Below are 15,720 nucleotides of genomic sequence, written 5' to 3' on the forward strand. Positions count from 1 at the left end.
ATCAGAAAATGATGGCGCAAGCAATAAGGATACTTCTTTATTTAAAAGAACAATTTCGCACATGCTTTTATTTGCAGAGGGAGTATTCTAGTAATTTAATCTCTAAGTCTCTTTACACCTGAAAAATGCATTTTTGTATTAGCATAGGATTTACTTGTGAGAAAAGCGAGAGAGGAAGGTGAAAAACTTTCACAAGTTGGAAATTTAGACAAAAAGAACATTCCAATGTATTACTACACTGCATATAGGGATGCTGACAAAAAGCCAAGGAAAAACAGCTTATCCATTTAGGCATTTAGTCAATAAATATTTAGTATATATCTGGCATAGGAGAAGAAGATAGTGAAAAGTGATGATAGGAAAAATCTCAACAAATGTTTTGAGGTTTCACACAGAAACGTTTTCTCCACCGACGTTGACATATTCTGTTGAAGAGTAACGCAGCTTCCGGAGACACAAGAGCGTTCCATTCAATCAAGCACTGGAATTGCTGAATTAGAAAAGGACCAATCACATCTTTGATACCAGCCAGACCTGATGACCTTGAATTCATGGCTCTGCAAACGACTCACCTCATGAACTCAGTTTTTCTCAACCCCCAAAGGGGTGCAATCCTAACTACCCTCTATGATGAAATGGAGATTCAGTATTTAATCTTCTGCCATTGCATGCTGCACGGTGGTTCAATGCACAGCAAGCTGTGTGGAGAGGTGTTGGGGAAACGTTCGTTGCAGTTGCCTCTAGATGGCGCTCTGACAATGGGAGAGGGGTTTGCTGGCAGGTGGTGGTTAGGGAGGAGGAGCAGGGCATGTACACCAGCTACTTGGTGCTGCTGGGTGCTGCCTGAGCTCTGGGCCTGGCCCACAGGTCACATCCTCAGCTGGCCCTGACAGAGACAGTAGAAGGGGCAGCCATGGGTGGGGGGGGGTGGTCGTTGTGTTCATACTCATGCTTGCTTCAGGTCCATGGGAGGGGTATGCACTTTGTGCTAGAGGGTCAGGAAGATGGTTTGAAGCACAGGAAGAGGAACAGAGGAAGGACAGAGCAGAGCAGAAGGCACCCGGACAGGTCGTCCGGAGAGAGAAGACGTGCATTCCTGTGGACCCTCTATCCTGCGATTGGTGGTGGAAACACGCCGGTTTCATTCACCCCACGGGCACTGCGAGCAGGGTTAGGAGAGTCCCCCAAACCAGAAGAGCTCAGATGAAGATAATGGTGGGAGAAGATAGCTCTGGAGCAGCATCCGTGTCGTTGCCGCTTGATTTGGTGCTCACGGAAGACATTTCTCATGGATTAGGATAATATTTCCCCGTTGAGATTCACCTTCTATGTCCACGTCACAGTCATGGGAGGTGACATAGGGGACGAATGTCATTCTATTCAAAGGTTTTCCTCGTTGAGTTCGTGGTGACCCTGTATGGAACAGGGTACCCCTGTCTGGGTGCTATTTTCTTGCTAATTATTTATTATGCTTCTTCCCTTCCTATGTTTCTACAAGAAATGGTGAATCTTTCTGGCCTTCTAACCAGTCCTCTCACCAAACCCATACAACTCTCCTCTATTCAGGTTGGCTACATAACCAGTAACCCCAACTACGTCTTGGTGGCCGAAAATAGCAGTGCATTTCTTATGTGCAATACAACTGGATGACCATAAATCAGCTGCTGTGGTGCTGTTTCATATTTCCTGAGTTTGGTATGGAAGGACTGAGTTCAAGGATCAGATCAGATCCGACATAGGACCTATTGTGCTTTGGATAGAAGAGGGAAAAGGAGCCAAGTGACGTCTCTGAATCCCTTCTCTGGGTAGTGGCATGGATCGGAGTTCACTCACATTCTAGTGGTAAGAGCCTATCACAAGACCAAGCCCGGGGTACGAGTACCGTGGAGATGTGCATTCTGACCCGGGCAGGGATCCTGCAATGGCTAATGCTATATTATCTTACAGAAAAAAAAGGAGGCAATATCAGGCAGTTGACTGCAGAAGAGCCATTTCTTGTGATCTTCCACGCATACGGACATGGCCGGTAACTCCACCCCTGTCAGATTGCTTTTAAGGGCAGTGAAGCAAAAGAGAATCTATAGGAAACGGAAAGCAAGCATTTTCTAGCATTAGAGTCTAGGTTTCAGATTCTGTAATAGTTCGTTTTCTGTGGGAACATCTGCACTTTTAATAGCAGGTTCTTAAGCGCTGGATCTGGCTAGAGTTGCTAACTTCACAGTTATGGAACTGATTCATGCACGAGCTCTTGTTCACCTGCTGTAATCTCATTTTCTGACCCTCTGCACCAGCTCCTTAATGTCCCAGATGAAAAGCAATGTTAAATGCGCATATAATATTTTCTTTATATGTGCTATTCTCTTTGCCTGAAGTACACTTCCAACTAGAACTTATTTACCAAGCGTACTCATATGAAGTTATGCACACACATAAATGTGGCATTTGTCTGGCAGCTCATGACTTTTTCTTTAATAACATGATCGTCATAACCAAAGAAGTGGCCTGGGTATCAATCCAAAGAGAAATGAACTCATGTTTCAGCAAAATAATTCCCCTTGCTGGGCACAGGTGATTCACACCTGTAATTGTAGCTACTCGGGAGGCTGATTATCTGAGGATTGCAGCTCAAAACCAGCTGGGGCAGGAAAGTCCACGAAACTCTTATCTCTAATGAATCACCAAAAATACCCCAAAGGGGTGCTGTGGCTCAAGTGGTAGAGAACTAACTAGCCTTGAGAACAACAACAACAACAAAAGGTCAGGTACAGCATTTCAAATCCCAGGACCAGGACAAAGGAAAAGGATAACGGAACAAACAAATGAAGAAGAACACCCCCCTCAAGCACTGCTCCGATGAACCCTCATTTCCCAGTCTTAGCAGTGCCGGTCAGGTGAAGGCAATAGTTGAATTGTTGCACTCTCTGGGATGGCTAGATTCCACAGGGGCAACTATATCCCAGGCGTGAGTTGGTGGATGAGTAGTTTACACAAGGTTGAGTGTCTTGCCCAAAGAAGGAGCATACATGCTGGAATCCTGGAATGGAGCAAGTCATCCCACAGGAAGTGCAACCAAGCTTGGGACTCTGTACTGAAATCTGAAGGTAGGTCCTGGACGCCCAGTTACTTATGGGCGTCTATGTGTTTTTCCCCTGTACTGTTTTATACTGATGATAGCTTCGCTGTAAGCTGGTTCATAGGCTGTATGTGTGTGTTTACACAGCAGTGACAAGAAAGGAGCCACTCTGAGTGCCTTGACTCCGTCTTCACTCCCGGGTGGTAACCTTCTTATTCTGCTAAGTTTCCTTTTAATATAAAACAATGGATTCCTTCTTCCTTCGTTGACAGGCAATTGATTGGTGGTGTGGCTTTTTTCCTTGGCAATCCCACGTAGGGGGATTGTTCCGGCAGGAGAGCCATGAGACATCTTGAAGCAGAACTTGTATAAGTGTGTGTGGAGTTGCTCAATTCTTTCCCTGCGTAGCTCGTGGCTTGGAGGGCGCTTCCGCTGCTGGTTCAGAGCTGTGTGTGTCAAAGGCACTCCAGGGGAGACTGTTTCTGGAGGCAATGTTTTATGAGTGCTTGGCATGGCTTGAGGGAAGACATAGTTCTTAGGAAGAATGAGGTGCATGGAATGAATTCTTCCTAAAGCTGCATGGGCCTCCTTGGAGCCTGTGGAAAGGTTTTAGGTTGTACTAAGACACCGAGAATATGGTGATGGGAGTTAGAACTCCTTTCAGGAATATTTAGATCAAAGCAGACAGACACTTTGTTCACTCAGCTCGAGGCTCCTTTTCCCTTGGTCAGGACGCGTTGTTATTTATCGTGGCAGTCAGCAGCAGACAGAAATGACCGTTACACCTGACGTGGCCTATTCACCTTTGACTGGTAGGGAGGACGTCTTGAGCAAGATGGCGTAACTCCCCTACCCCTTAGTTCTATCAACTGTGAGGCAGGAGAAGTAATAGAGTCACCTGAAGCACTGAGTAATTATTAATTGTGATACTTGGTACTACTGATCAGTATTCACTTTATTATCAGATAAAGAAGAGGCAGGAAAGCAAAGCATAGTGTCAGTGTCTGGGAAGCCATGTGAGTTGAATACGATTTCTCTCTTCCAACACCACATCAAGAATAATCAAGATACATAGAATCATCATTGCAATCGAAGAACTTGCAGACAAGTAGTAGAAACATACATGTAAAGGCTGAATGTTCTATTCCCTTCAAATCCCCAAATTGGTTACATTTTACAAGCACACCTGCTTCATTAATGTGATCTAAGGAAGGAGGGGACTGATGATTAATTACACACAATGCCTGGGCTAGCTTGTAAGAAAATGACATTTTGACCTTTGTTTAATAGAATGTGCTGCTTTCCTAGTGATTGCTCAGTGACAGCAGAAAAGACACCGAGTGCTTTGGGATGAGACAGGTAGCAGGGGGCTCATGGGTTTTCCCTTCTCTGGGAATGAACCAGTGAGTTCTGGAAGAGGCTAGGACCGCGAGGGCTTTCTCAGCCAGCAAAGCTGCTTTCTGCTGTAGGAGTTGGAGGCCAATGAGAATGGACAACTCTTTTCTAGCATGGGTTCCTCACCACTGAGGAACTTCAGTGTTCAATAGGATCGTGACAACAACCTTTCCAAATCTGTAATGTTTTTTAAATGTGAGGGGAGTCACACCAGTAACCTTACTAAAAAAAAAGTGGGCCTCTCCTTTGAAAGAAATATTTTTTTGAAAGAAATATTTCCACACACCTGTGGACTGAGATTGCAAGGGAATTTTCTGCCAGTAATAACATGCGTGTGTGGTGTATTTCATTTACTGGGAGGAGAAGAAGGTAATCTGTTGAGATGATCAGATTATACGCTTCATTTTCAGAGGAAACAATGCTGAATTTGAAATCACATGAATTTAAGCTTATATTTTAACTAACATGTTTTGGCTCTGAGGTTATAGACAAGGTGGCTGACTTCTCTGAGCTTCAGTGTTTAATTCATAAAATCAGTACTTAATAATCATCTTCTAAGCTACGAGCCAGGCTGAGAGGACCCAGAGACATGTTCTGGCTTGGAGAGTTGAGTCCTTGGTGTCTCCAGGCTAAGGGGGTTAATGTCAAAGCATTCTTATAAGCTAGTTAGTGTCACCAACAATAGCAGAACATTGAATTTTGATATCAATGATATCTGTTGCTATTTACAAAACCCTTGACAAACCTGCCCCTGTGTTCATTGGATTTATTGATTTATTAACTTGTTTCCTTTACCCTTTGTTTTCCCTCCCTCTCTCTTTCCCCCCTCCTTTTTCCTTCCTTCCTTCCTTCCTTTCTTCCTTCCTTCCTTCCTTCCTTCCTTCCTTCCTTCCTTCCTTCCTTCCTTCCAGACAAGATCTTACTATATAGTTCCAGATGGCCTTAAGCTTGAAGTTGTGCTTCAGCCCCATAAGTGCAGGGATTATAGGCATATACCACTATACCATGGTTGATTACTCTTTTTTTTTTTTTTTAGATTTTTGGGTTGGTAGCTTACCTTATATGAAGATTATCAGTCTGTTTTATTTTTCTTCCAAGACAAAATTTAAGGAATAATGGTATTTGGAAGTGTAGAAGCATGTTAACACTTACGTAGAGGTAAGGAGAGGCTCTTAGGATTTAGGCACCACTTTAGGGAGGGGGACAATTATGTAAGTCACCACAGCTCAGCATATTTACATTTTTATTTCTTGAGCATTTCCGTAGGGCTTTCATGTCTGAAAAAAAGAGATTTGAGGCCTGTGTATTTACAACACTCCCTACCACAAATGCTCGTGTCAGAACTGTGATTGTATATTGCTTTATAGTTTGTGCTGACGCATTTTCACGCCTTGTCAGCGTTGGAATGGTACACTTTGGGCAAAACCAGTATTTTGACAGGACTGTCAATGGAGACCTTAGGCGTGGCTGATGTGTCATGTATTTGCATATGTGTGTGATTCTACATGCATGCTAGACAGGCTTTAGACCTCCATTAGATACTTAACACTGAAATATGATATTATACGAAAGCTTAAGACAACATTTTACAATTTAAACTCCGATTTGCTAATATAAAAAGAAAATTGTTTAGCCAAATTTATCTCTTGACTAAAACAAACATGTCCAGTGAGCCTCAATTTTGTTGATGGTGGTAATGTAATAGGGAAAGAACCACAAAAATTAGGACAAACGGAATGTTGTTCACAACTTGTTGACCCAGAATGAGAAACCACGCAGTGCTTGGAGATGTTTGGAGCAAAGGACCCCCTCCCACTCTGCAAAAAAAAGACCAACTAACTAAAGAAACACACAAAAGCAGTCAAACGCTAAACAAAGTACAGATATATAAGTAGAAGGTACTTTAGGTAGATGACAGCTAACCAGAAAGGATTTGTCGTTTCAAAATTTTTCCCCTCCCATTATGATTTGCACATTTTGAAATGACATATGCAAAACTGTTTACTGTTTTTTTTTTTCTTCATTGTCTTCAGGAAAAATACTTCAAACTTTCTCAAGTGATGACAAGGTGATTGAGTATCATCTATCTATCTCTTCAGTCATATTCATGCCATATGAGAGTATGTGTGTAGATATGTATATATTTGCAAATATACACTCTGTCCATCTGTCATGTCCTCTGTGTAATCTAACTGACATAGACATGTATTTCTGATTCCATTACTCTCTCTCCCTCGGCCCAACCCTTGCCAATGGTGTCATGTTTCTTGTCTTTCGGGTCTCAGCTGAAGTGCCATTTTCTTCAGGATAGGGAGTCTTCCTGATGCTCCATCGCTCCACGAGTTCAGGTCTCTCCTATTGGGGAGGAAGTAAACATATACTTTTCCATTGTCCGAGGTAGCTCCTGGCCTTCCCACTGACTTCGGTCCTAAGTTCAGTATTAAGTTTACTTCACTGTTATGACTGGACACTCATTTCATACCAGTATGTGCACCAATGGAAAGCAACAACTCCAACTTCTCTCACAAAAAAGCATTACTCAGAAGCAGAAGCAGATTTGGTACACTTATTAACTTATAAAAGCTGGCCGCAGGGACACTGGAGATGTAGAAGATGGAAAGAAATAAAAGCTATGCAATGTTAATGATCACTTAAGAATGATTAATTATTTACCGATTCTCCGATACGAGCAAGCCCCGTCTCTGAACAGATTACAGAGTTGTGTGTGGTTGCACAAATGAAAAGGATCCTTCCAAAATACTAATGCCAGGAACGACAAATCAGACAAAACTTACTCCACCTGTCAGGAAGCCTGGACATTTTTCTTTGTCAATACTCAGTTTTTGGAATACTGACCCTGGATACACGTGTGTCTTTCCTAGGGCTGCTGTGGCATTTTGTTTGAGCGACTTTCAATCCCAGGTGCACATCAGCGTGGGTCTCCCGTGTGAGAACTTCCTGGTTCTCTGCCATGCGTCCTAGTGAGGCCTCTCTGGCCCCAAGAAAAGTCAGTGATACAAGTCTTCCCGGTGCGATCATGGGCTACCCACTCCCACCTCTCACGCCTCTTCTACACAATCACAGCATGGGTCTCTCGTCTTTCTGTCTTGAACCTAGCTACCCTTTGGTCTTTAAGATACTCAGTGCAGAATCTCAGCACTTGGGTGTTAACCAGCTGGTTTGCGTCTCTGTGACAGTTTTTGTTTCTTGGAAGCTGTCAATCATCCCATCCGATTTAGTATAGGACTCTTGAAGTTTTTTTCTACAACGGTGGCTTTTCATGTCACATAGAAAGTATCTAAATGCCACAATATACAAGGCACTAACTGCCTCTGGCATCGAAGGACCCTTCCAGAAGCATTTCTTCCCCTTCTCCTTTTCTACCATACTCCAGCTATGCTGATTCATTCTTTTCTTTCCTTTTTGGTTTTTGGTGTTGGCTTTTCTGCTTCCATGCCTTTGCATTTGCTGTTCCCTCTGCTTGCAATACTCCCACTCCCAAACCTCTCATGGGACGTCCCCAACTAACGTCAATAAAAATCCCAGAAATGTTTCTCTTGACCATCCTACCCAAAGTAGATTTACTTTGAAGGGTACTAAAAGTGGTGTAGATAATTGATTTTCTCATTCAGTGTTTGGTCTGAATCTCTTAATAAAATACAAGTCCAAAATGTGACAGTTCTCATATTCCTGACTATATCATATCTGATAACACCCTATCAGCTGATAGTGCCTGACACCAACAGACCAACAGACAAGGGCTGGGAATAGCATCTAGACTAAAGCAAAGTAGTCTTCACTGAAGCAGATTCAAATAACTGAGAATTAAACCTGCCAAATAATCAAGTGCCTGAAGAAACCTCTAAGAGAACGGTATATTATGTATTCCATATACAGACCCCTTGCTCCAAACTCCACCACTGCGTGTTGATTGGATTATAGTGGGGCAGAGAAAGGACAAATAATTCTGGAAACTAGGGACAAAAGAACCCAAACTGTGCTGGCACTGGTGACAATGTAATCCTAGATACCCAAGAGGCTGAGACCTGAGGATCATGGTTCAAGATTATGCAGCAAAGTCTGGGAGACTTTTCCTACCAAAAAAGGTGGAAATGAAGCTGTGGCTCAACACCAAGGCCCTAAGTTTAAACTCCCATCCCTGCACACACACACACACACACACACACACACACACACACACACACACACACACACACACCTCTGGTACCAAACTTGCCTCTGTGCATAGGCTATGAGACCCTCAGGTAAAATGTGCAAGCAAATTCTCGAAAGCCATAGGAGGTATGACCTAAGATATACCAATGTTAGCATCTGTTGTGTTCTTAGTCCCTTACACAATGCCCAGCTCTAGTAAGCTCCCCAATGTCTGTTGAATAAATAAAGAATTCATACAAAATGCTACAAGCTGCCAATCTTTATTTATACTTAAGCTATTTTTACCACTCAAGTTACTCAGGTTTTTTTTTCCTTTCTAAAACAACATATTGCTGATTTTGTACCGAAAGTCTGTAGGGAAACAAGACTCATTTTATAGCCAATTTTGCTGAAATGTATGGTCCTGCAAAGCAAGAGTCATTTACATTTTGAAATATGCATTGTCACTTAGTCTTCACAGACATACTATTTTCTTTGTCTGTGTCTTAGTTTCCTCTATTCCCAAAGCTAAATAAATGAAAGAAATGACATATTAGAATTTACATTCTGCAAGATGACTTTGACTTAGGTCATGTCATGTGATTGCTAATGAACTATTGTTTTGTGTAGATAATTGTTCTCATGAATTATTATTGGATTACAAAACATATAATTCAAGGAAAAGGAAAACAAATTCAGTGTTCCTAGTTTAAGGTCTAATGCCAAATTTTACTGCAGTAAATGATATCATTACATTAAAAACAAGACATCATTTTGGTTGTATTTAAAAAATTAAAAGTCAGAAACAATACAAAATAATGTACAACATGCCAGAGGGATAAGACATTATTAGTGAGAATGAAAGTTGGCAGTTATGTCGAAAGCAATTTAGATCACTAATTAAAGTATCACCGAATTTTAGACTAATAGTACAGTTTAGGAATTAATGGCGCAGACTAAGAAAGCTTTCCACCGAGTTGATCTCACAGAACAGGCAACGATAACAAAGAGGAAAGAACATAGAATCCATTTATAGAAATGTAGCAACGTAAACGATATATGCCTATAAGGTAATTCAGGGTCTAACATTAATGTTGGCAGTCATCAGCAGTACGCGGTGGCACGATGAAATGGCTGGTGGAAATAGTAAAAACTGGAGGAAAGGAAGGAAGGGTTAGGGAAGAGATGAAAGAGCTTTGTTGAATCTCCTGTGTAGGCTTACTTTGTGTGGTTCCTGTGGTGCTCATAGTTTAGGGGTCCATCCTTAATGCTCAGGAAACCAAAAGACCAAGATATCAGGTCACAGACGTCTCCCATTCACCAAGGGGTAGTGGTTAGCTGGGTTGGGGGCTGGTGGTCCCCAGTACTCCTGACGGGCGCCCTAGCCCTAGTCTAATCACCATCTTGGCATTTGGATTCTTGGCTGCTGTGCTAGGCAATCCTGCCTTTTGCAAAATGCAGATAAATATGGATGAAATACCAGGAAGCTTCGTTCTATTAGCCTAGTGGTAAAAGAAGTGTTCTCATCTTCTTAATAGATTTCGTATCTTCCAAATGTCTAACGAAAATATGTACTGTGCTTCTAATTGGGAACTAGGACCTGGTACTTTTAAAATGTAAAATTATTAAACACCTTGGAGCTCCATAGTGAAAGATTACAAAGGGCAGATGTTGACATTAATCTTGGAGGGAAATTACATCCCCGAGTCCATTTAAACCACAATAGTGAGCTCTAGTATTGATGCTTTTTTCATTCACAGGGTTTTTCCCATTATTTAATAAAAACACGTTATTGAAATCTAAATGAGACGGAGCAGTCTTACTAGACTAAATTGCTTTTGCTTTTTTTGTGCAATGTGTTGTACCTTCGCCTTCAATTCGAAATGAAAAATAGTCTGAACTTTAAGAAAATCATTTTGTTCACCATCAAGTACTCAATACTTCTGATTACATGAGGAAAAGAAGTGAAATTGCTAGCATTTGGAGCTATGATTTTGTTGACAATGAGTTAAACCAAAACTTTTCTTAAAATACTAATGCTTTAGGTAAGAGTCAGCGTAGCAAAAGGAATATACAGAATCCTTGACATACATAAACATAGTTTTTTTCTGTTTGTAACTAATATATTTCTAAGAGTTCATTTAAAAATGATTTTATGGAAGTAGTCAGCCGCATATAATCATTCTCCATTTTATCAGAAGAAATGATTGTGGGCTATAGGGGTTCTTTTTTAGCCGATAATATTTATATCTTAATTTATTAACTGTTTAGAAATGTTAACTATACCAATAAACTTTTGTCTGGTTTTTTTACAGGATTGAAACCACAACAAAATTTATGAGAATCTCAACAGAAGAAAGAATTTCACATCTAAAATTATACTTCAATATTGCAAAAATTCAAAAGATTTATGTTGTCTTCATTCCAGGCATCTATTTCCTGTAATAATTGAAAGCAATGATGATTTTAAAGGTTGGCATAGGTCAAAGATTTTGCCTTTTAGTTTTCTTCTGCTTTTCAAGTTTTTTTTTTCCTTGTCACACAAGAATTGGAGGACTCCAGTAAATATGTTCATATGCTATGGTTACTCCATCTAATTATTTACGAAACAGGATTCTTACACAATTACTAGAAGACAAAATAATCAACAAATACATATTGTTGATCTGAAACCAAGTTCCACAGAAGACCCACACAAAATATATTTTTCTTTCAGGTGCCAGTGGCTCAGGCCTGTAATATTAGCTGCACACAAGGGTAAGACCTGAGGATTGCATTGTGCTGCAAAGCCAGCCTGGTGGGAAGGTCCGTGAAACATTTTTTTTCCTTAGTATATGTATTGCCCTTTTTTCTTCTTTCATTTAAACTTTATTGTAAAGGAGATGTACAGAGGCATTACAGTTACAAAGGTAGGGTAATGCAGACATTTATTTTGAATAGTGTTACCTCCTACCTCATATTCTCCTGCTCACTTCCTCCACTATCAGCCCCACCAAGTCGTAAAGCTCATGTCCAGCAGTGTCTAGTGAGTATCACTGGTGAATTGGTTCACACTTTGTCCCACTGTTTCTGTGATTCCTCTTCCCTTCCCCAAATCAGATAAATTGATCTACAAGACGAAGGGCACAGAAACCAAACACAGTGACAACAGGGAATCAACCGAAAGGGGGAGAAAACAACTGCAAATGGTACAATAAACACACACACACACACACACACACACACACACACACACACACACGTTTCTATTTCTTGGAGTTCATTTTGATAATCATCCTTTTATATGGTTGTATGGGCAAAGCTATTGAGCCATTGTGATCCTCTGCTAAGAATAGATATAACTAGACATATTCTAGCTATTACAAATGAGAAAAAACATTCAGCCTATGTTTCTTTGAGTTTGGCTTAATTAATATTATTTTTTTAAGTCTTTCCATTTTCTTAAAAATGGGGCAATGTGTCCTTTCTGGTGGAAGCATAGAATTCCATTGTGTATACGTACCACATTTTCTTGATCCATTCAACGACTGAGGGGCATCTGGGTTGGTTCCATGTCTTAGCTATGGTAAGGAATGCTGCAGTGAACATAGTTGTGCTGGTAGCTTTAGGATGCCCCTGTTTGTGGTCGTTTGACTAAATGCCCAGGAGTGAGATTGCTGGGTAATAGGGAAGGTCTATTTTTAGTCTTTTTGTAAACTTTTTTATTGTCAAAGTAATGTGCAAAGGGGTTACAGTTACATATGTAAGGCAGTAAGTACATTTCTTATCAAACTTATTACCCTCCTCCTTTGTTTTTCTACCACCTTTCTCCTCCCCCTCCCCCTGAGGTGTACAGTTGGTTTACAGCATATTGTGTTGTAAGTATTGCTGTTGCATTGGTTTGCCTGTTACTGTTTTTCTCTCCATTTTGGTGTTCCTCTTCCCTCGTTCCAATAAACATACATACAATACCCAGTGTACCAAAGTCAGTTACAGTGACATCAGGGGTAAAAACATGGGGAAGAAAGACAAAAGAAAAAGATATAATTTCACATGATACATTGAAAATAAGAATGACAACGATAAACCACTAATTTTCATAACTTGGAGTTCATTTCGCTTAGGATCATTTTATATGTTCACATGTACATTGCTATTAAGCTATTGTGCTCCTCTGCTAGGGCTATTCTAGACAAGTACTAATTGTTTCCAATGAGTGAATCCATAGAGTTTATGTTTTTGGGGGGTTTGGCTCACTTCACTTAGTATGATCAGACTGCCAAAATAAATTCTACTAGGTTGACAAATTCTTGATTACATTATAAAATTAAGATTTCTTCCAGATTCTAATCCCTCTGCTATCATGTTATCATCTGTTATCTATGTATCTGTTGATCTATCTATCTGTTGTATTTACTATTATTACTATCAGTGTTTTTATTTTAATGACATTATGGCTTTTTTTCCTATCCCAGCATAGCAATGAACAACCAATGGCTATGCTTTTCTCTCTTTGGGAATCAGAAGAGTGGACTTGATTCTAGTAACAATACTGAGAACTATAATACTTCTTACTGAGTATGGTGAATCATTATCACTTTGGTGGAAGGCAACAAAATACTGAGTTCTGTATAGATCACCATTGTTTTCAGTGAGAATCGGGATTCCAGTGTGTAGTACAGAATGAATAGAAACTGTGCATCTGGGAGACAATGTTCAGATGCAAATCAAAATGCAGAGCTTGGGTCCCGGGAAGCTGAATTGTGCAAAGAGTTTGCTTCTTATTCTTTGCTGATGGCTGCCATGTTGAATAGCCAAATCAATGTTTGGATACATGTTGTGGTTACCTTGGCCACCACCAACTGAGATATGGCAAACCTGGAATTGCTCTCCTTGCTCAGACCTGAAAATGCAGAAGGAAGCTAATTTATGTATCTTTGCATTTGTATAAGACTTTGATATCTCCCTGTGAGGATATGCAATCTTCAAGTGACAAATCACTTTATGAAACTTCTAACTATGATGAGCAAGCCTGTTTTGATAACACAAAATTGACAGGAACTTGAGCTTGAAATTTGAATGGAGCCCAAGTGAATATCGGTACAAGTTTGAAGAGGAACGGATGATTTTATGCAAATTGTTTGTGGAATGCTTCTCTTGGGCACATCTGCGAGATTGCATGGGCTGAAAATGGATGGAGACGCAGAAGCACTTGGGTTAAAATAACTAATGCTTTCGTTGTTGTTGTCTCTACGTCATCATAAATAAAAAAATGTTAACAACGTGACATCTAACACCTACGGAGCACTATGACTAAGAGGACATGTACTGAGTCACTTAGAGGTACAATGAATGTCCCCACTTGGCTGATGTAGCAAGGGAGTTTAGGTGGGCGTGAGATGCTGTTCAGTGCCTTCTGATAGGAATTAGAAGAACCAGGCGTTGAACCCAAGCACTCTGTCCCAGAATCCACATTGTCTGTGCAGTATACCACAAGGGTCTTTCCAGGTAGTACAGAACAACTCTAGGTGGTTGGGCTATTATTGAACTCACAAATGGAATTTTCTGATTGAAAGAATGACAAATGAGCTGGAGAGCACGAGCTGACAGAGAATATGCCTGGCAACCACGAGGGCCTGAGTTCATACCCTAGAAAAGAGAGAATGAAGAAAGAAACACACAAACACATGGAGAAAGCGAGTGAAAGAGAGAGAAAGAGAAGAAGAGCAAGTGAAAAGGGAAAGAAACAGACCTGGAAAATGTAAACGTCTCACCTCTACTCAACTCGGAAGACATTCCTTTTGTAGCAAGATGGCTCCATTTCTCTCCCATGGAACTAGAATTGGATACCTTATTGGTCCTTCTGCCTTTTGGACATCGAATTAGAATGCAGTAAGGGTATCAGTGAGGAAGGGAGAGAATTCTCCTCTTTCCTAACCTGGCGTGTACAAATGAACAACTTGCATCATTGTAGTTTGCCATAAGTTGAAATAGGGAGATGTCTGACTATGAAATAGAAACTACTTCAGTACTGTTTTCACAGACTCTCATGGAATGTTAACCCCTTCGTACAATGAATTAATGGTCATAATAATAATAATAATAATCTAATAAAATATTTTCCATTAAAAAAAGAAAATGTGAAAGATAGTATACAAGTAGAAGTAGGCAGAATCTTTGAAAATATGTGAAAGTAGCATCGGTGTGAGATGACAAAAGGTGAATAATTATGAAGATATGTGACAACTGACAAACAAAATAAAACTGAAAGGGAATCCGTCCCTGTCACTCCATGAAACATTACTGTTCTCTTCATTTGTCAGCCAGTTTTTCTGGCTGTTGTTTGGAAGGCATTTTGTGGTGTGGTGCTCCTTTATGACTCCATCAGCCTTCCCAGAAATTCCACCAAGAGTTCTCAGGGCAGAACATGCCTCGCTGTTCAAGAAAGTGATACTTTTATTGAGTATTTGATCATACGTTTTATTGTTGGGGACTGGGTTGTCAACTGTTTGTGCCGTCAGGGTAAGATATATGCCAAGAAAAAATGAAAAAAGACATATTTTCTAAGCCTGTCATAGAATATATTTACCATTGCACTAAAACCTGAGGCGTTTTAATGGTTTCCACACATAGAAGGGATATTTTATTTTCATTTTGTTAAATAAATCCAAGGCTTGAAGATCATGTACATATCATAACAATATGAAGACCAGCCATACACACATAGGAAGACTTTGATCTCTGAAAATGCTTACCTGATATGGTAAGACATATGGTAAGATTGCTTTATGTATTATACAAGGTTTATACAAGATGCCACCGTATTACCCTAACACTGGAAATGTTTCTGGCACAGTCCTCAAATGGACATGGTCCTTCCCTACACTAATTTTATTTACCTCTCTCCTATCACAAGGTGATGCTGCATGCTTCCTTCTGCTCGCTGGTTTGCAGAGCTGACCTGAATAAACCATCCTGCTATTAGCTGGCTTTGGGTTGCGTGCAGTGAACAGACTCTCTGGCAGTTTTTCTCTTCCCTCCCCTTCCTGCTCCTCACTTGGCTGCTGCGGTGGCTGTTTTTATTGCCTCTGTGACCAGGGCTGGGTCATCCCTGGCCT

The 15,720-nt window shown here is 40.6% G+C and overlaps 1 protein-coding gene across 1 annotated transcript in view; it reads left to right on the forward strand.

Moving 5' to 3' along the window:
* The first annotated feature begins 2,019 nt into the window (after positions 1-2,019).
* The window catches only part of LOC125340197 (28S ribosomal protein S35, mitochondrial-like), a 38,633-nt gene continuing 24,932 nt past the window's right edge, over positions 2,020-15,720 (forward strand). The window contains 2 exon segments of the mRNA XM_048331643.1: positions 2,020-2,026; positions 3,805-3,885. Coding sequence (XP_048187600.1) covers positions 2,020-2,026; positions 3,805-3,885 — 88 coding nt within the window.

Source organism: Perognathus longimembris, chromosome 22 (assembly GCF_023159225.1).
Source record: "Perognathus longimembris pacificus isolate PPM17 chromosome 22, ASM2315922v1, whole genome shotgun sequence".
NCBI classification, from domain to species: Eukaryota; Metazoa; Chordata; class Mammalia; order Rodentia; family Heteromyidae; genus Perognathus; species Perognathus longimembris.